The sequence below is a fragment of the Strix uralensis genome, chromosome 11 (assembly GCF_047716275.1).
Source record: "Strix uralensis isolate ZFMK-TIS-50842 chromosome 11, bStrUra1, whole genome shotgun sequence".
NCBI classification, from domain to species: Eukaryota; Metazoa; Chordata; class Aves; order Strigiformes; family Strigidae; genus Strix; species Strix uralensis.
In genome coordinates, this window is record NC_133982.1 from 26,141,015 (window position 1) to 26,160,821 (window position 19,807).

General features: G+C 37.3%; 1 protein-coding gene across 3 annotated transcripts in view; it reads right to left on the reverse strand.

Annotated features, from left to right (window-relative positions):
- The window catches only part of MYO1E (myosin IE), a 95,277-nt gene that overhangs the window by 17,934 nt on the left and 57,536 nt on the right, over positions 1-19,807 (reverse strand). For all 3 annotated transcript variants that reach the window (XR_012630372.1, XM_074880223.1, XM_074880224.1), the window contains exons 11-22: positions 19,709-19,789; positions 19,247-19,333; positions 17,908-17,994; positions 16,633-16,800; positions 15,789-15,874; positions 15,117-15,198; positions 14,194-14,300; positions 10,224-10,322; positions 5,811-5,955; positions 1,710-1,824; positions 855-1,024; positions 251-396 (exon numbers count right to left, since the gene is read on the reverse strand). Coding sequence is in view for 2 of the 3 variants with exons in the window: in XM_074880223.1 (XP_074736324.1) it covers positions 251-396; positions 855-1,024; positions 1,710-1,824; positions 5,811-5,955; positions 10,224-10,322; positions 14,194-14,300; positions 15,117-15,198; positions 15,789-15,874; positions 16,633-16,800; positions 17,908-17,994; positions 19,247-19,333; positions 19,709-19,789 (1,373 nt within the window). In the remaining variant the exon portion in view is untranslated. The remainder of the gene's footprint in view (positions 1-250; positions 397-854; positions 1,025-1,709; positions 1,825-5,810; positions 5,956-10,223; positions 10,323-14,193; positions 14,301-15,116; positions 15,199-15,788; positions 15,875-16,632; positions 16,801-17,907; positions 17,995-19,246; positions 19,334-19,708; positions 19,790-19,807) is intronic.

Sequence of the window (19,807 nt, forward strand, 5' to 3'; positions counted from 1 at the left end):
CCCAGTGTAAGCGAAACACTTTAACAACTAGTCAGAAAACTTCTGTGTGCTGGCTACAAATATAAACGTCTATTGCTATAACACACTTACTAGGGTTGGGAGTGAAAATAAGGCTTCAGCTTTCTTTGTTTACAAGATTCAATTAATACAGCTTAAGAAATTCACCCTTCATCAATCAACTTATTTCGCCCCCCCCCCCAATCCTACACAAATTTCTCTGTCAATGGAAAGATATTTTCAAGGTACTCACCTTAGAGAAACAGAAAGAATTCTCTCCACTTCCATCTTTCGCTTTAAGACCTCCTTGACTTGGCCTTTCTCTGGACCCTGCTTTATCTTTTCACGTCCAATCAAGTATATGCACTTTGGAGTGAGGACAAGATCCCGCTTCACACTCTGAAACACAGAATTGTTTGAAAATACACAGCTATGCAGAGATCAATGCACTAATGTTGTGATGCTGTTCCAAAGAGACAGAATGTACTATGACTTGGTGCAATGCTGTTAGTCTTTGGTTCAAGTGAAAAAATACTAAAGTGATTAACCACACGACCTCAGTCAGACTGCACAGGACAGGAATGTAGCTTTGTTCCCCATTTCCTAACCAATGTAGCTTTCTGCCCAACAAGTCCCATAAAGCCTTCATCCTGGAACAATAGGTTTGACAAGGCAAAGTTCTGATCACAAGGGTGTAACTGCTTCCCTATGTGTCCTTTAAGTGAAAGACACTTTTTTCAAGCTGGGATCCTAGATGGTATGACATTAACATGAGGGAGTTTCTGTTAAAGGATGGTAAAGACATCTGTAACTCCCCAGCAGAACTAATCATTAGTGGATGTTGCTCTCAAACCTACCTTAAACCGTCTATCGTATTTAGTTACGGTGTCTGCAAAATCAATCTTCTCCCGTTTGCCCACAAACTGGCGTAGCTCTGGATGGTCCTCCATGCCTATATAATCTCCCACAAAATTCCTGTTAATGCTGTTCCGTCTTCTCTCTTTCTTATTCAGCAATAGATCTGATGCTTAAAAAATAAACATTGATTAATAGTATTTACTAACTTCTCTAAACTCACAATCTGAAAGAGCTAACTGTCTTAAGCAGAACTTCTTGGGAAGAAGAGGTAACCAAATTGTTTATAATATGGAAAAACAGTGAAGCACTGCTACTATATAGAAGGATCCATGTGATTATTCAATCCATTCCTAATGAAATACACTGATGGCAAGCTCAGCAGTTCTGATGAATCAGGAGCACCTCTGGAACTAAGGGATTTCTCACTCACTGCTGGAAATGAAAGATTAACTCTTCCAAATCCAGAATGCTGTTTATTCACATAACCCAGGTCACACATACAACTAAGCATTACAGTCCTTTGATTTGTATCTCTAGAGACCATCCAGGTCTTGTACAGCCGTGGGAAGCTTTTCCTTTTTCACTTTCCCTGAAACATCTCTGATCTCTGTCCTACTCAGTCTGGCTTTGTTTTGAGAGCAAATCACTGGGCAGAGCAAGAAATCCATGCATGCAGAGCACCCAACCTCATCAGTGGTACCTCAGGGGTCCAACAACTTGCAGTCATTCCTTGACAGTCATCTGCAATGCAATGGCTTGCTCTACAGAGAGGGCGATTCTCCTTTATCTCTTGTGGCACACTCCTGTTCCTGGAACCACGTGTGAAATATCTGTCTACAGAAGTTACGACCTACCTTCTTCTCTCATCTGTACGTATTTCTTCCTGGCCACATACTTCCTCCATGCCTTCTGGATGGCCCTGGCATACCCATCATACTTCCTCTCTCTCATCTCTTCTAACAAAAATAGCTGTACAAAGAGACAGTAGGGTGGGTCAGGCATTTTACGTCAATAGTTCAAGAAAAGCTCTATTCTACTTCCAACAGCCTTCCAGTGCATTTCACTCTAGATCCAAGCTGGTGCCTCCACCACAACTATGGGATCTGAGATCAGAATGTTAAGGTAACCTTTTCTGGAAGAAATCTCTGATGCTTGAGTAGTTCTGGTTCATACCAGTCTACCCATTAATATTGATACCCAATGATGAAGGAAGAGGAATATGGATTCTCCCTGAAATATTCTACTGGTGCAACTCGAAGTTGTCCACTGGGCATCCATCCAACCTCCACCTCCATGTTCTCCAAAATTCATATTTCTCTTGTCAGAATGTTACCATGTCGATGGGAATCTGTGCTATGTGTAACATAATGCACTGTCATCACATGCAACTTTCTTTTCTGTCTGAATTTCATACTCTTGTGTCCATTGGCCTCTATTCTTTCCCCGCAGGGAAGTTTGTTGGCCAGCTGCAGGATTTACAACTATGATCTTGTATTTCAGTATGACGTAGTAAGATTTTTAGGTCTAAAATGTTGTCAGAATTCAAGAGAAAATGCTGATTTATCAAAACAGAAATGGAAGGTGCATCCCCTTTTTTGATAATTTCCCAGGTCCCACTAAAATATATGCAAATCTAATACATTAGAACTACTTCATAATTATTGTAGGATACAGCACATTTTACTATAGCCTTTCATATACTTTAAGTTTAGCTACATGTTTTCTTGCCTCATCAGAAGCACAAGCATTTGGCTAACAATTACAGTATTAAATCACTCCACTGACATGACTGTTGCTTATTATTTCCCTCGACTGTGTTACATATTCATAAGGACTTTTCTTCTAGCTTTCAAAAGATATAAAATTAGTAAAAACAGGTATATCAAGAAGCAAACCTGGACTGCAGGATCCTTTAAATTTGCTGCCCTAAAACAGGTAAATTTAGAAAAATACTGTTGTTCATATTGATCTTTAAAAGGAAACTTGATCTAGTGCAAACCATTTCCACAGAACCTCACTTACTCTTGTACAGAGGTATTTGTTCAGGTGTTTGATGGAAGTGTAAATAATGAAGCCTCCTTTCTGCCACCCGTAAAACCTTATTTCACAGTTGGCAACTCTCCCTTTACAACAAACTAATTTTTGAAAAAAATCTCTTCACAAAAACACGCAAGCACTAGATGGGGTTTCACCACACAGGCACAAGTACTCTTGATGCAAAAACTTCCTCAGCTTCAGCAGGGGCATGATCAAGCCCTTGTACAATTCAGGTTACAGTAACAATACTGATGTCGTCTCTCATGAACGCTCACCATTTATTTCTCTAACAATAATGCTAACTGCAAAATCCCATTGTAAAATAGTCTACCACCTGCAATTCAAGGTCACAATTAAGGAAGTTCAATGAAAACACTGAGTTAAAATATGGTTCCTAAGTTATAAAAATACTGCATAAATTCTGTCCTAAAATATGTATTACAAAGCCTCACCTCAAACTCCCAAGCAAATCAAGTCTCTTTCATCTGATTAACCACAACAGGCGCTTTCTTTAGTGGTAGAAAGAAAAGTTGTCATATATCATCTAAAATATTATTTTTCTCAAAAGTAATATAACCCTAGCCAATACTTTAGTAATGAAATGCCTTTGATACTAAAAGATATAAATCATGCTTTAGAATATTCAGCTCATAGAAAACTTTTCAACTTAAATGAAAAAGGCCCACCCTATTTTTAGTTCTTGTTTAAAAATGGATTTCATGGCTTTTCAAAAAAAAGATTAAAGAAAATATATGCAGTAACTGAAAGCATTAATTTAAAATAAATCAAAATGCAACCCAAAAAAGTTCTACTATTTCCAGTCAACCTAATGTTGTCTTAACCTGCAGAACTGCCCTTCAGTAGAATTCACAGATATGCCATTAAATGGCATATACATTACAAAATGCATTACAAAAATGCATTAGAATGGGAAGATGCATCCACTGGAAAACAATTTCTTCCTCTTGGAAACAACCTAGTAGCATATGTTGGGGTACAGAAGATTGACGTTTTGGCCACTTCAGAGTGAAGAGGAACTAGATCCATCAATCCTATGTGAGCACTCAGCTATTAAACAGAAGACAGACACCAGCAAATTACTTATTTCTTTGAAAAATACAGGAGTAAGAACCACCCCATCTGTGAAGGAATGGCTGCTGAAAATCTGTGCTCTTATAAGAGGCAAACATACTAAGCTTAGGGTATTTCAGCAGCCAGGAAAGAAAAATAGTTCCTTATATGATTTATTGCATAAAACTGAAAAAAAACCCTTTAAAATTTTTGATTGATTTATCCATAAGGTAGCATAACATCAAGAAAACAGTCATGATACAAAAATTATTTTGGTTTCTTCCCTTAATTATTTACCTCCCAAACTGAGATTGTATTTGGCTTGCAACTAACTGCAATGAATGGCATGCATGCAAAATAATTCCACAGTGAAAACAAGAAAATCAGGTTTGCTACAGTGTAAAATAATGAATGCAGGACTGGAAGATGTTGTTTAAATTACTAATTGTGGTTCCTTGTAATTACAAGCAACTAAGTTGTCTGTATTAATTCAAAAAGATACTTGACCAGAACGTGTACTCGCCACCACCCTGTAATAAACTTGAGGTCATCAGTAAAGGACTAAAAGTCACAACCGTGATTTCACAAGAAGAGGTATCAAAGACATCCACGAATGTCCAAGGCTGTCTCACAGACTTTGTAAGATAAAACTCACCAATAATCTTAAGAAATAAATCATGGCCTGTGCCACAGAGGAAGGCAGATAAAGCTCACACTTCCTCATAATGGCCTAGCTAAGGTGTTGCTTGCAATGACTAGGTAGGATTATTCCTATACTAGAATTTCCTGCTCTGCCAACATGCACCCAAGTATTCCAATAACCTACATCTTGAACACTATGTGTTTTATCATATAAACATGTCTCTCAGATGCCACGAATGTAAAGTACCATTACTCCTTAACAGAGATGATACTATCTTACCCTATTTATGATAGAAACAACATAATTTCTATTAGATTTGGAGAAGTATTATCTTTTTCCCTTTAACAGGTATCTTCCCATGTGATTGGGCACAGCAGTGTCACTGACTGAACCACTGTTGCTCTACAGAGCAAAAAATATGTTTCTGGAAAAGAAAATGAGATAGCAATAGAAGTGTTCTGGTTTTATTTTGATATGTAACTTCAGGTAAAGCACCAAGAAACCACCTAATGAACAACTACAAAGTATGCTATACAAACTAAGCCCAATTTCTTCTGATAAATAAGGAATACGTGATGGTGAGTAGAGCACAGTTTTTTCCTTGACAACCTTCCTGAATAGTGATGTAAGAAAACTTTTTTCCAACAGATTTTGTGCAGTTTAGCAGCTACAGGATAAAAACAGCCTTATGATGCCTCCTTAATGTTCCCTTTGAATGGGATTTCAAGTTGCAGTCATTCTGGAACACTGATCTACTCAATGATACGTAACATATCCTTACCGTAACTGGGAGCGATTCTGTTTTCATCACTAGCTCTTGTAGTAAGAAAAGGACCTATTTTCTTGGGCTAATGGTCATAGATACGCATTCATGCCATGATATTATTTTCTTCATATGACATTCTCTGATGGAATGTTGCCATGTGCAACCTGACACCAAAGCATCTTCATATCCCGCCTCCTTTTCTTGATGCATTTAATGCTCCTCGTGTTAGCATCAACATCATGCAGTGTCCTTGTGTACCGTGCCCATTATAAATGCACCTAGAATTCCCGTGCAGCCCTGAGGCACCTGCCCAGCTTGACTTATATTCTTACGCTTCTCCCACCTTAGCAGGTATCATGCTCTACTTCTGAGCGGGCAGGCCTTCTATTTCAGCAAAACAGTTTTCATATTTAAAGACTCGTGTTCTGCCACACTTACAGACTCTGGAGCTTTGATGAAGACTTTGGATTTCCCAAGCTGGTATTGGTCAGGATCCATGTTGACTGACTGAAGAAGGTGGAGAACTCCTTGTTTCTCTTCTCCTTTCCAGGAAGGCCAGGTTGCTTTTGTCAGAATGGCGTACCTTAACCACCAAGGAGAAGAGACAAAAACCTGACATCAAACAGCAGCAGCAGAATACCACTTGACTCTTAGTCAGTATTACCATGGCAGGAGGGTTGACAATTTCAGTAGGACTTAGAGAAGCTTGGAGTGTGGGAAGATGCACAGTATTAAGATGTTACTTGTTTAGCAAGACCAAATAACTGCAATGGGAGGGGCAACAGTGACCAGGAGTCTCCCATTTCCAGATGCAAAGTTACTATTTGGTAACTATAGTAGTTAATTATAGAAAGTTCTGCTATGATCTCCCTAAGTCCAGGGAAAGGTTATTTACTAGTAATGACTTATGGTCCAGATTTAAGTACCTACATACTTGGTATTCTAGATTCATTCCCAAGTATGTGGCCAAATTCCCACTCAAGCCTTCTCTGAATGACTTATTCTTACAAAGGCCTTTTTTGTTTCTAAGCAAGTGACCAGCTGATGCTTCTAACCCACCTGTTCAGCAGTTGGTCTGCATTTAGCAGGGGAGCCATTCTTGGCTTTATCCCAGAAAGCCTTTGGCTTGGCCTCTGGTACAAGAGGGAAGATATAATGATGTTGGTGCTACCTAGAGGGTACACTGGGAACTGACCACACAAACGGTGAGGGAAGGAGGCAGGGAAGCGCTATAATACCATGCCTTTGATAGGAAGAGGTGAGTAGTCTTCTGACTCATGGTATACTCTTTAAGCCTTGAAAATGAGGTGGATGCCAGGCTGTGGCCCCTTTTAAACTGTCCACTTTTTCAGGCTTAACTTGGGCTTTTGGAACTGCCAGGCTGGAGTTACAAAGCTGCCTTGTTCCACTGCCCATCAAGGAGCACTGATGGGCTTTAGCTGCCTTGGCATGTCTATGGTAACTTCTCTAGCAGCAGTTATTTGGACTCCTTTGACAATGAGACTGGAGAACAGCTAAAGATGTTGTGACAAATATTCTTCCTCAAATCTTTCTTTTATGTTCTTTATTCTTGACAATTTTTTTAATGCCTTAAGCATACTTGAGTTATATAAACTAAATCATGCTTATTAGTAAAACTATTCAACCAATGAAAAAAGTGGTAAAGTATGGATTTCAGTTTCTAATTCCCAAGTTCTTGTTTCTTAAGATTTAGGTAGCTCTGAAGAAATGTTTTCAAAAAAATCACACAAGGAATTGTTAGAAAATTCATTAAGAAAGTGTTCATTACTCATTCTTGTTGTATCTAAAATGTATCCAGCCAGGAAGCAGAAACAGTGTCATGCAACTTAAATAACAATACCACACAAAGAAAAATAGCAAACAGTTAAAAAGGAATGTAACACAAAACCCAAACACCTCTGAATAGCAACTGTATGAAAAGAGAAAGCTAACTTATGAATAATTCAGTAGAATTCAAAAGGATCTGCTGATGTTCATATCTATTATTAGTTAACAAATGCTCAGGTACTATGCATGACAGTTAACAAAGTAGCTCTTATACCATCTTAAATACAGAACTATATACATAATCTATGTTTACAGACAATGTGTAAACTTAATATTTAAGTAATTTATCAGTATTATGGGATAAACAGATGCAACCTAGTAAGGAGCTGTAACTTAAAGTAGCTCCCAGCTTATTTAATTAACAGCCTCTTTTGAAAGTTCATCATGTACTGCCAACAGTATAGTTGTAGAGGTGCATCTAAGCAAGTCTGAATTTAAAGGAGCTGATGTTAATAAAGGCATTTGAAACTGCTGCCTTCCACACAACAGAATCTGACACTACATTTCAGCATGTTACAAACTTTCCTGCATCATCTGAGCTGTAAAGCAGGGCACAGGGAAAAACATCACTTAAGACCTTTTAATGTAAGTAAAGCTCTCAGGTACAAAATAAGAATAGATTTTAAATTCTCCTTTTTCATAAACTCAGATTAACTTCATACATTTTATTGGTGTGACAAGTCAACAGGGCAGAACAGATTATTCTATAACATGTACCAATTAAGCATTTCACAATTTTATAACATGACCATTCTATCATTGTTCACTGCTGTTTAGAAATAGCACTTTCTTCTAATGTACTTGTGCATGCTTCCCATTAAACTGGTCACGTCACTATCCACAGATCCAGGTTTTTCAAGCTTGTGTAATTTGATCTTACAGAGGATTTCAGCACAAGTACTAAATGTCTTCTTAAAATGCTTCTAAAACAGTTTCAAATCATGACTGCCCCCCCCAAATTACCTATTAAATTCACAGTATGCAGTTAGGTCCTATGTCTAAATATGGGAATATGGAGTTCAGCTTTCAGACTGGTTATGCTTTGAAACACACAGGCCTTTTCAGTGACTGTGGCTTTTTGCATGCAAATGTAAATTTTGTACATAAAAGTCTATTCAGCCCAGAAATCTCCACTTACATGGAGCTGCCAAGGAACGCCCAATGAAAACAAGTGTACAAGCATGCATTTCCTGTCCATCCCATGCCTCAGCCCACTTTTACTCACACTGACTCAGGGTGTCAGAACAGAACTTGTTCTGGATGCTAGGGAACTGTGAATGGAAAGGTTGCAGGAAGAGTTTTACTCATAACAAAATGTTAAGTTTAACAAGTCTAACTTGAAACAAATGGATGTATTTCATAAATGACTGTTTCAGTTGCCTGTGGATCTCTACATATGAAGTATAGAAATCTATTCACCTTCCAGAAGTACCATGCAGCTTTCCTTTGTGCATGATGCCCGCTAGCTGATGCCTGCAAGCAGTTGGTGCTAATTGCTGTAAGGGGCCTCAGACAACAATGTGCCCAAGGACATAATTTTTGCAACTGTGATGGGAACATTTAGGACAGGGCAGACAAACCGGCAGACACCTGTGGAAACCCCTCAGGGACTCTTCCCCAGATTTCAGTACCCTTTTGCAATGTATTAACATATGCATTAGATTCTCTGAAAACAGGTGTGTACTTCTCGGAAATTACATGAATATTCATTTCTTTTATTGTACATAATAAGTGTGCCCTTGTCTTTCGGCATTCATGTTAGGTGGAATGATCCCCCGTGCATCCAGCACTGCAATGAAGAATGCCTGCCTTCTAAAACTTCAAACTAAGTCTTAGAGAGGGTTTTTTGAGACCAAATTTACAGTAACATGCAGACCTCTCAGACAGATTTCTAGACCTGCACAGCCCTCACAATCAGTGTTCCAGCAACTGTGAAGGCTAGATTTAATGCACATTAGTCTGTTATTCTGCCTCAGCAACAGTCTGTGTTAACTATTTTGACCTGAAGCAATTCACGTTTACGTGTTTGGGCTTGAAGATCATGAAGAAAAAGGGATTTTAAATTGTTGCATAATGAAAATTGAGTCCATACTTGAAAATATTTTAGGTCTGTCTATTACTAGATGATTAGAACATTCTCTATACTACGAAGTATTATCAGTGGCTTTGCTCTGTGTTGTCTGATTAATTATACTGCAGTCCTTACAACAACTGGGTTTTTTTTTTATATTCTCAAACGTAACAGAAAGGCTTCCAACAAAAGCTGATTTGTCATGTAATGCCCCAGTGTGGGTATTTATTAGCTGTATGTCTCAATTTTCTAAAAACCAGAAGCTGAATGTTGTATAAATCTTGAAATTGCTCTTAAATAAGAGGATTTCATTAGCTAGTGGAGGTAGTTAATCATCTTAACAGCTGGTCCTAAGACACTGAAAAAAAGGTTGGTTGTACAGAGCTCTGACTTGCTTTCACACGGTGAGCAGTGCAGGGGTTTGAGTTGTAACCATTCCCAGCTGTTTGAACACCAGTGGAAGGATAGGACAAGCAACTTAAGCTAAGGTTACTCTTTACACTGAAATGGCTGAATGGCAGGCACGTATTGCTTTACTTATCTTCTGTCATTGGGAAAGAACAGTTGAGAGCACTCAAGCAGTAACATTTTAAACAAAATCTAGCAGCTAGACACTCAGATTCCAGGCTCTGCAGTTCAAAACTCTAAGTTCCCTTAACTCTTCTTAACTTTGAGAGGAACCCTCCCACAGCACTACAAAAAGAACTGAGGTCTTAGGCAAGTTTACAGAAAAATGAAAAGTCTTTCAAAGACACAAAGCCAGTCTTTAAGACACTTTCAAATCTCCGTGTAACCTAGATTGTGAGCAAGGCAAATGGAGAAAAAGGAAAGGGTAAGTGGAAAATGAGAAGCTTTCAAAACTTGCAACTTATTTTCCTCCTCCTCATATAAACAACTGTCCTGTAATACTTCAAAATTAGTATTACTCCTACCTCTGCAAAAACTTCTTGAAAACCCGCCTGTAGGCATAGCCAGCTCTTCTTACTCGAATATTTTCTTTCAGACCCAAGTATTCCACTTGATGTTTTACCCTGTGAACAAAAACAATGCAAAACTTGCAGTCCATTTTATTTCACCATATTTGTGGATTGAGGTATTCTTAAAAGTCTGTATCTTGTTTAAAGACTACTGACTTCTAAAATTCATGCACAGGTATGTGAATCTATTCTTGCACCTTACCATGTGCATGGTAGGAAAAATATTCAAGGCAGGTAGACTACATATGTCTATGAATATGTAATATCTGAAATATATGTAGCATGTTTACCTTAGCATTTTTTCCTAGATTAATTTCCCATTCCCTAATTTATGTATAAATTTCTTAACTAATATTATTACCCATAGAAGGCCAAATAACTGTTAGCTATACAATCACATAGCTGGTACCCAAAGGAGGGGGAAATTGTTTTGTGTTCTTTTATTGTAGGTTTCACCTAAGTTTTACATAGCTCAAACATCAATGGTAGCACACAGTAGCTCTTTTTGGTTGTTCTGGAGAAGGAACCAAAACTGATAGCTGGAGAAAGCCCCAGATGCCAAACCTTCATTACAAAAAGAATCAGAAAGAGGAAAGCCAGGCCAGTATATTCATGAAAAGCTCATATTCCTCCTAATGTTATCATGCTGCAAAGGAAGGATTTGAGGATAGGCACAAGACTGGCTGAAGCATGCCTGGTAACCTTGTTCATGGCATACTTTAATAACAAACAAAAACTGAGCTGGTACCTGTCCCAGAGAAAATGTTAATGGCTGTGGAGGGACTCTGCTGCCCATGTGAACTGAAACATCGTTATCCCAACACCATTACAGTTCCCTCATGTAAAACGTGTTCATTTAACTTCTAAACAGGCAAAAAATATGTCCACATAAATCTCAAAACAGAAAAACAGCAAAAGAAAAGTTTCCTTTTGGCACCTTTTCCCCTTTCTGGAGTTGCAGTATGTTATGTTCCTTTTTATATATCCTGCTAGTCTACTCTTTAATGCTTGGAGATTTGATTTGAAGAATTTCAGTTAGCTTCCTTAACAATGTATAACTCTTGTTGTTTTTCTTTGCATTTCCTTGATTTCCTCATCCAAGTCATGTGCCTGGAAGAGGCAATGTCAGTTTTTAACTCTGAAATGTGGTATTCTTTCTGTTGCTGTTCTTTCATAGGGCAAATTATAGAAGCTTTAGGTTTCAGTCAGAAATACAAGTTAAGATTTTAGTCCTGCAAGCTTAACAAATAGTACATAAAAGAGCATTTCTTTACATATAATCAAAATCAGTGAGCCTGTAAGGAACCATATCATTTTGTTTTGCTTACTATTTCTTTGATTTTGCAAGATTTTTCAAATCCTGAAAAACTCTGTTAATTCAACGTTACTTCTCTAGCTGTTTTTAAATGTTGTATTGCCTGTTGATTTTTTCCCTTTTTTTGGTTGAAACGTTCTTTTCACATAAGTCATAGTATAAAGTAAAAAAACTTTTGAAATCCCATGCTACAAATGACAAAAGCCCTTCAGTTATTTCTTTTTAAAAAACACTTGAGAGGTATTTTACTAAACGATGAGTGATACTGCTCTTTTAGCTTATAATAAAGAATACTGCACATTTTAATCTTTCTGTGTTCAAGGAAAAGTGTATTTTGTACCCACTCCAAGAATCCTGGTACAGTAGAAAGTTGGTGGACGAAAATACATTTTCCTGTTTATAACTTTTCCGTCCTGTTCACATCTGGAATAATGCACTGGAGCAACAGTATTACTCCCATTTTCTTACTCTCCTGCCAGTATTAGTGTCCAGCAACAGAGAATTTGAGACATTTTTCTGTTTTTCCTTTTCTTTCTGAGAAAAGGCACACTGAAAATCTCCCTCCAGGCATCAACCTCAAGCAGGTCAAGGTCTGGGAATTCAGCTAATGCAGCAATTTTGAATACAAGTCCAAGTGGCTGTGCCAGGACCTGAACAAAAACACATTTCAAGAACACCCCAATTTTTGGAATAACTAAGGTATTATACAAGGTTTAGGTATTACATAAGGTCTATGTTTCAGTGCTAAATATTCTGGAATTATTCAACAGCAGTACAAAGCTGGAGTGACACGGCTTCTGCGAGCATGAAGACATGCTTTGGGAAGCGGGTTTTTTTTCCCCTTTTGCAGTAGTATTTTCATCATCTAGTAACATACTACCGCTAAATAGATTAGATATACTACTCCCATCACATTGACTATGGCAGCATGTGTATGTTACAGCATTACGTGATCACAGAACAAAAAAAACCCTAAACCTACATTCAGCAAATATGACAAACTCGGCTATGTTTTGTATTTCTCTTAACACTGAACTTTCCCACAGTAAAATTGTGAAACAACAAAACTAAGTTTAAGTTTGAGGTTTTATATGCATAAAAATTACTTTTCCCCAGACATGTTACTAACTGCTGCAGCATACGTATCCTATGTGAGGTCGTAGTACAGTATATGGGAAATCAGTCTGAAATGGGACAAAATGTTAGCATTTTTCAACAGGATGAAGGATTACCATTATAAGAACTACTTCCATTTGTATCCAAGTTTGATGGTATAAAATCCTTTGTATTTTATTTGTTATCAGTAGCTGCTGCATTTGCCAAATATCATCCTCATTATGGGAAAACAAGAAATCTTGCCTATTTTTGCTCCAAAAGGAGTTTCCTGAAAGCTGGCCTTTTCTCAGGACTAGGTTTTGGGGGTTTTGTTTCACTGGTCTCCTAGCAACACCTTCCACAATAATAGACCTGTTTTCCAATATGTAAATGATCAGTTTTAAAAGCCCCTCAACTTACAGTTAAAAGTTTTAGACATACTTTTTCCAGGATCACTTTCCTCCTTCGGTCCCCAGTGTCAGTGGAAAATTAAGTGCTGCATAGCAGGATTTTCAGGGGTGGAAAAGCTAGAGAAAGAGGGTCTACATTTACTGCCAAGAGCTAAATGACACTTTCAAGTGCAGTCCCAATTGTGGCTTCTGTAAGTGCCCTACATCTGCATGTAATTGTGCTAGTCTGCATGCCAAATGGCAGGAAGTGAATTCTGGTGTGGTGTTGATATGGTCAAGAATGCTTTTTATCAGACTTACTTTGCAAGTTGTTTCAGTGTGACAAAAATAACCACTTGCTTTATCAGCAGTTTTACCAATACCAAAAGTACTTGGTATATAGTAACAAATGTTATCTATATTAGGACCTCACATAGGACATCCATACTGTACTGATCACCTACCTCAGTGCAAAAAAGACTATCTTTTTTCAGGTAATAGGAAGATGCTATAAAGCATCATACAGTTAAAGATACCTCAAAACAGATGCAGTAAACCAAACAGATGATTTAGACATTTATTTAATGTCTATATAACCACCTGATATGATATACTAGTGACTTCTCTTTAAAGAGCTGGATAATGAAACTTAAAAGTCAAGAAGTGAAGAAGGGACCTTCTATGTTCTTGACCATAGACACTTTTTGGTAAGTTTGATACATAAAAGCAGATACAGATACCCTGTTGGCTTTTTAGCTACCTAATAGAAGCTGTTTTTCAAAGCATAAAGCAAAAGTTAGAACTGATGTATAATGCATTTGGTGTGCAAATTCTACAAGAAAAAACGAGTCTTTAATACACCAATTGCGTTACTGTTATGCAAACATTGATTGTTCGTAACTGATATGAGGAAAGCCAAGAACTTCACATACTAACTGCTGATTTAGACCAAGTGACCACACCTTACCTTCAAAGTTTAGGAGAGGTCATGCCACATTTCATTTCTGAAGGTTTTAGAGTATCCAGTTCTGTTTCTCTATAGGATGTATGATTACAAATTATAAATTTTTGTGGCTTTTTTTGACTATTAGTACTGCTTCTCATCACATACTCTGCTTATCCATACCTGCTCTCCTCCCAATCTCGAGACTTCTTTGTTTCATTTGGTTTGATGCAGCGGATGTAATGGGGTGTACACTTCATCAGGGTGCCAACAAGGTCATTTGCTTGTTTCTGTAAAATTGAGGGAAAACAATAGGTTCTGAGCTGAACAGGCTAAATCCTGTGAGAGAATTCTAAACATTATCAACCCTCTGCTAATGATTCAGTTGACTGGATCCAGTTGACTTTGGTCTTTCTCCAGAACAACTAAAGTGTCTTGGGATAGTAAGCACCCTATGAAAAATTTATCAGTAAATAGAAAGCACCATTATCTCCAGCTATGTAATATATTTAAACTATAAGGAATGTACCAGGTGAACTTGACTGTCAGGGTGAAGTATGAGGAAAGAGGTTGATAAAATATCGATTTCCAATATCTGCAAGTGTGTAATCTAAGCATATATTTTACAACCCGACTCCAAAAAGATGCTCGCTTTCTAACACATGCTGCCTTACTCAGCACACACTATGGTCAGTAGAAAGACTTCTGTTGCCTTCAGTGGGTGTTGGATCAGGCCCCACTGCATTTCTGCACTATAAAGAGACCAGTTATCTGTAGTTAATTGTAGGACATCAAGTGGCTGAGTGAAGGGGCTCATTCATTATGCACATGCAAGTACTATTATCACTACCATCAATTGCTCATTTGGAAATTTCACTGCTGTAGAATGCAGCTGAACAAAACATTTAATGAACAGTGACACTGGGCAAAACATGATTCTAACAGCTGAAACAACACATCACTTTGCAATCAAGATACCCCTGATGTCTACCTTTAAAAACGTCTGGACAGTAAAAAACAGCAAAGACTACTTTTTTTAACATAGGTATCCATACACAAACACACACCCATATGTCCACGTACAAACACAGAAGAACTAGACATACTTTGATTTTACTGCCCGCAGTGGTAGGACGGCCCTTCTTGTCCACTTGAAGATTTTCAGGAAACAGAGCCTTTATAAAAGGCCTAGGAAAGAATTATAACATAGTGTTGGCATAGAAAGACAACAGGAATGTCAAGGAGTATGTTGTAAAAGTTGATAGTTGAGCAGAATATAAATAGCTATTTCTATTAATCTGTAGTTATATCAAATCTATTTTAAGATTAGTATTTTCCATGAGCTTCGCTCCTCACAGAGATCCCTTGCTATTTTAGTGAGCCTTGGAAGACACGATACCAGGCTTCTAGACTCAAAGAAGCACACACTTCTCAGAAAGTAAGCATCAATTAATTAAAACATATAACCAAAAAATGTTGCTTTACATGTTAACAGTGCCTGTTCTGAGAGAATGGCCAATCATTGATGGCCTTGTTTGAGGCCAAAACAAGTGGCTGTCATTATACCATTTGATTCTGACACTGCAGCACCTTATTTATTCAGATTTGCAGAAAATGAAGGTCAATATAATGCAAGTGATACTGTTCTACTGCAGTGATGGTTTATTTACACTTTTATACAAATGAGTTCAAAAGTTGCAAAGCAGAGAAGTCAGGCCCTCTGCATCCATCTGAACTAACACGTTATTCCTAGCTTTAAGCAAGTTTCGCTTACGTACAAATCACTGCTCTGCATGAGTTCAATCAAGTCCATGAAAAGAACATCCCGATTTCTCTCGCAGAATCCATCCATATCATAAGATACCTGGGCCAAGGTGGAAATTGATTGTTTGTGGTAAGTTGAGAACCCAGTAATTAAAAGAAAATTTAAATTCTGTCCTCATCAGTAGCTGTTCTGAACTTTCTGATTAGTCTGGTATAACTTAGATACTACATTGATCACTAAATCCTTGCATATATTATTAGTTAACTCTTTCATAACAAACAAAGAAATTTCATCCATATATTTAAAATCAGTGAAAACCATATATTTAAAATCAGTGAAAAAGAATGTTATGGAGCTAGTTGAATAGAATATGACACAAGTGTATTTAATACTGAATTTTATTGAAGAAAAATCTTTGCATAATAAGGGTTTACTAACTATAACTACACGAAATCATGAATAGTCTGAGAAACATACCCAAAGGAGATAGAACTGTACATTATATTCCCAGTTTTATTGGTAATATCTGAATTCTTTAAATTTACTGCTACTATAACCAACAATTAAGATTATAATTAATAAAAGACTAGGGGTATTTATTTATTACATTTAATATTAAGTTCTGGTTAATATGTTTGATAGCAGCAAGGCTCAGACTCATCTCTCCTAAGTAAGGGACCTGTGTTAGGGCATATTTGTTCTAAGCTCCCTACACTGTGAAAGGAGGACACTGTCTCCTGAGGTAATCTGGTTACTTAAAATAAAACAGCTCTCCAGGGCTTCCTCCTTTCTTTGATTATTGTTCTTTTTCTTGATAAATACACTATGCAGAATTCTCTGATGATTTTTCACATTACCTTTCCAGCATAATGGTGAATGATAAATCCCTGGTTCCAGCTGTTGAAATGTTCATGAGTCCCAATTTGCATCTGGAGTTTTTGAAGCAGTGTTTGGTCAGCTCCTTCTCCCACTGCATGCATTGTGGCACACACATCATCTAAAATGCTCATAATTCCTGGGGGATTCTAATGCATTGGAGAACAATAACAAAAACAGCAGAAGTAAGGAAAATGTTATGATGCCAGTTGTTCCCCCCAAACAGAAAATTGTCTTTGCTACAGAAAAACTCTACTCACAGTAGAGATAAACTATCTGCATGCCTGTGTACAAATTAAAGGAGCGATGCCACTTTGTGTAATGAGAGTGACAGTGGGAAATGATGGGGAAAACAATGATTGCTGTTAAAAAAACAAACCCAAAAACCCCAAAACGCCCAACATTTAGTTTTTAATTCCTTCACAATGCAATCTTCCTTCTCATTCCACCAAAAAATAAACCCATGTCTGAGGTAAGTATTTAAACTCACATGCTGTAGTTTGACAAACTTAGAGCTAAATATTTAAGATTGTGACAGAAATCCTATCCCCTTTCTAGTTATCCTGATACAGATAGGAGATGGGCAAAATCTAATGTCCATTTAAGTGCAAGTCACTATAGTACCTGAACTACTGTTAAAATTATCTGCCTTACATGAGGACAAAGAACTAGCTGACAAACAACCTACTTCTGTCTTAAAGAACAACTCAACGTTTGATGTTGCCCCAGATCAGAACATAAAGACTTTAAACTGCAGAACATTCTGTGGAGCAAAGACACAAAATTTCTGTTATCTACATCATCTCCTAATACTTCCTCTTCTCTTGTTTCTACTTAATCTGCAACAGTACCTCAAAGGAAGCTGGTATTGTAGCTTCCCCAAACTGAAATTCATCTCCCAGGGACGCAGAGAGTCTTATCTGATGTACAGTAGCATATGTTGTAAAGTTTGTGATAAATTCAGGTGGATAAAATTTTAATTTCCATTATTATATTTTTTTTGTCACACATCAATCATACTACCTTATGGTTCTCTTTTTGGTCGATATCTTAGATAACATATATCTTAGATGACATACCTCTTAGAGCTCTTATAAGACATCTTATGTAAGATTTATATATAGGCTCGGTATGACTCAGTAACTGAACAACAGTATTTGCATTTTTCCTATGAATGTTCTTGACAGCAAGCAGTTGCCCAAATATTTTAGAGAACACCTTGTTGTTTTTTCCATCTGTTTGTTCTAAATACTTACCACTTTGTTCTCTATAAGGTCACACACTATTTTGTTGTTGAAGTAATCTATTGGTGTCCATCTAATTCCTTCTTGCACGTATTCTTCCTGTTAGGTAAAAAGAAAGACGCAAATATTCCTTTGCACCATGCATGTAGCACTAGATTTATAATGCACTATGTATATACAAACTCTGCACTCCTCATGTTCAGAAAGACTTGCCAAATGTATGATTGGGGGAAGTGGGAGAAATGACCCTACTGGCAGTTAAATCCAGCTCTCTGCTGCCCAACAGATGAACAGGAAGCATTCTCTGTTCTCCCCAAACATTCTTCTGTCATTCATAGCCCTTGAGTAGTTACTGATAAGAGCAGGAATATTTCATCAGTGCATTTATTGTCAAAGCACTTCGCAAACAGTAACAAAGTGACTTTTACAGTGTCTTGACAGTGCACCTAAGCATCCATATCGTCATCTATTTTAAAAATTAAGATTGTGACAGGCATATCAAGGATCAGACCCCCAAAACAACACATTTAGAAATGGAGACACTGCTCTACTTTTTATTTCTGCACTCAATTACTGTAACCATAAAGACATTTAGAGACTGACTGGGGAAAAAAATTATACTAAAATTTAATTAAATGAATCCCCTCAGCTGCATACATATGAGTTCAGCTAGACACTTAGCAGGTCATTTGTGTGCTCAACTGCAATGATCAGTTCCTTCTATACAAAAGCAATTGTGTATGCACATTCTTGAAAACACTGTCCTAAAGTTGGTGCCAGGCCTGAGCTCATACTGTACACAAAGCTTCTGTCTCAGCTGCATTGTCTGCCCTCCCATGCAGAAGCTCACATTCATGTAAAGTGAGATTTTGCAGTAAGACTGTAAGCAGAGAACTGCAAATAATTTCTGAAGTATTTCTGCATTTGTCTCAGTAATCTCTTTCGTTCATATATATATATATATATTAAATAAAATTTTAAAAAGGGTGTGGAGGAGATTAAGAAAAGTATTCCTATGTGTGTCATGGCCAACGAAAGCACAGGGATGGAACCAACTGCAGTTTTCGATTTCTGTCAATGAGTCAGAATATGCAGCAAGTCTGGGCAGTCATATGACTGCATTAGTACACTGTACGATGGACTCCCTTCTGTACCACTGTATGAGAGAATAAATGTCTGTAGCTGATGTGGTTTACAGTTTTAGGGTTAGCCAACAACAAAAGCTTTTTTTCTTTGTCTTACTTAATATGGCAAATTTTATTGTTAGCAGATGATGAAACCTCATTTTTTTTTACCAATTGAAAAAGCAATTGCTCATTTATGAATTAAAAAATAATAAACGTCTGGTTACCTGTTCTGCCTTCAGTGTCAGTTCAATAAAAATCTGCTGTAGTTTTTCATTAACAAAGTTGATACAGAACTGTTCAAAACCATTTTTCTATAGAAAAGGAAACAATTTAAAAATTAGTCTCATGCTTTATATACAATAATACTTAGTTCTTATGCTGGCAATAAGCTTCAAAGAAACACTGTCAATGATGGATGGGTTGCTGACTTTACAGACATTCTGTGTAATCTCAGATCTTTCTTTTAAGATCAATGACCTAGTTTCTTTGAAGTTTCTTCAATACTTTGTGCTTATTAAGTGAGACATTACCAGTGAGAAGCAATGCCCAGGAAGCTGGGTTGGGGTTTTTTGCTTTTATTCTGGCCACAGAATTTGGGGGTTTTTTTCTGTTGTGGATTTTTTTCCCCCTCTAATTAACAAAAACCTCTCCCAGGTCAGATCAGCTCAAACTCTGCATTGCCTTACCTGGAATATTTCAAAGCCATAAATATCAAGGACACCAATGTTATATTCTTCATGGTCCTTCTCCATAGCCTTATTAATAGACTAATAAAACAGAGACAA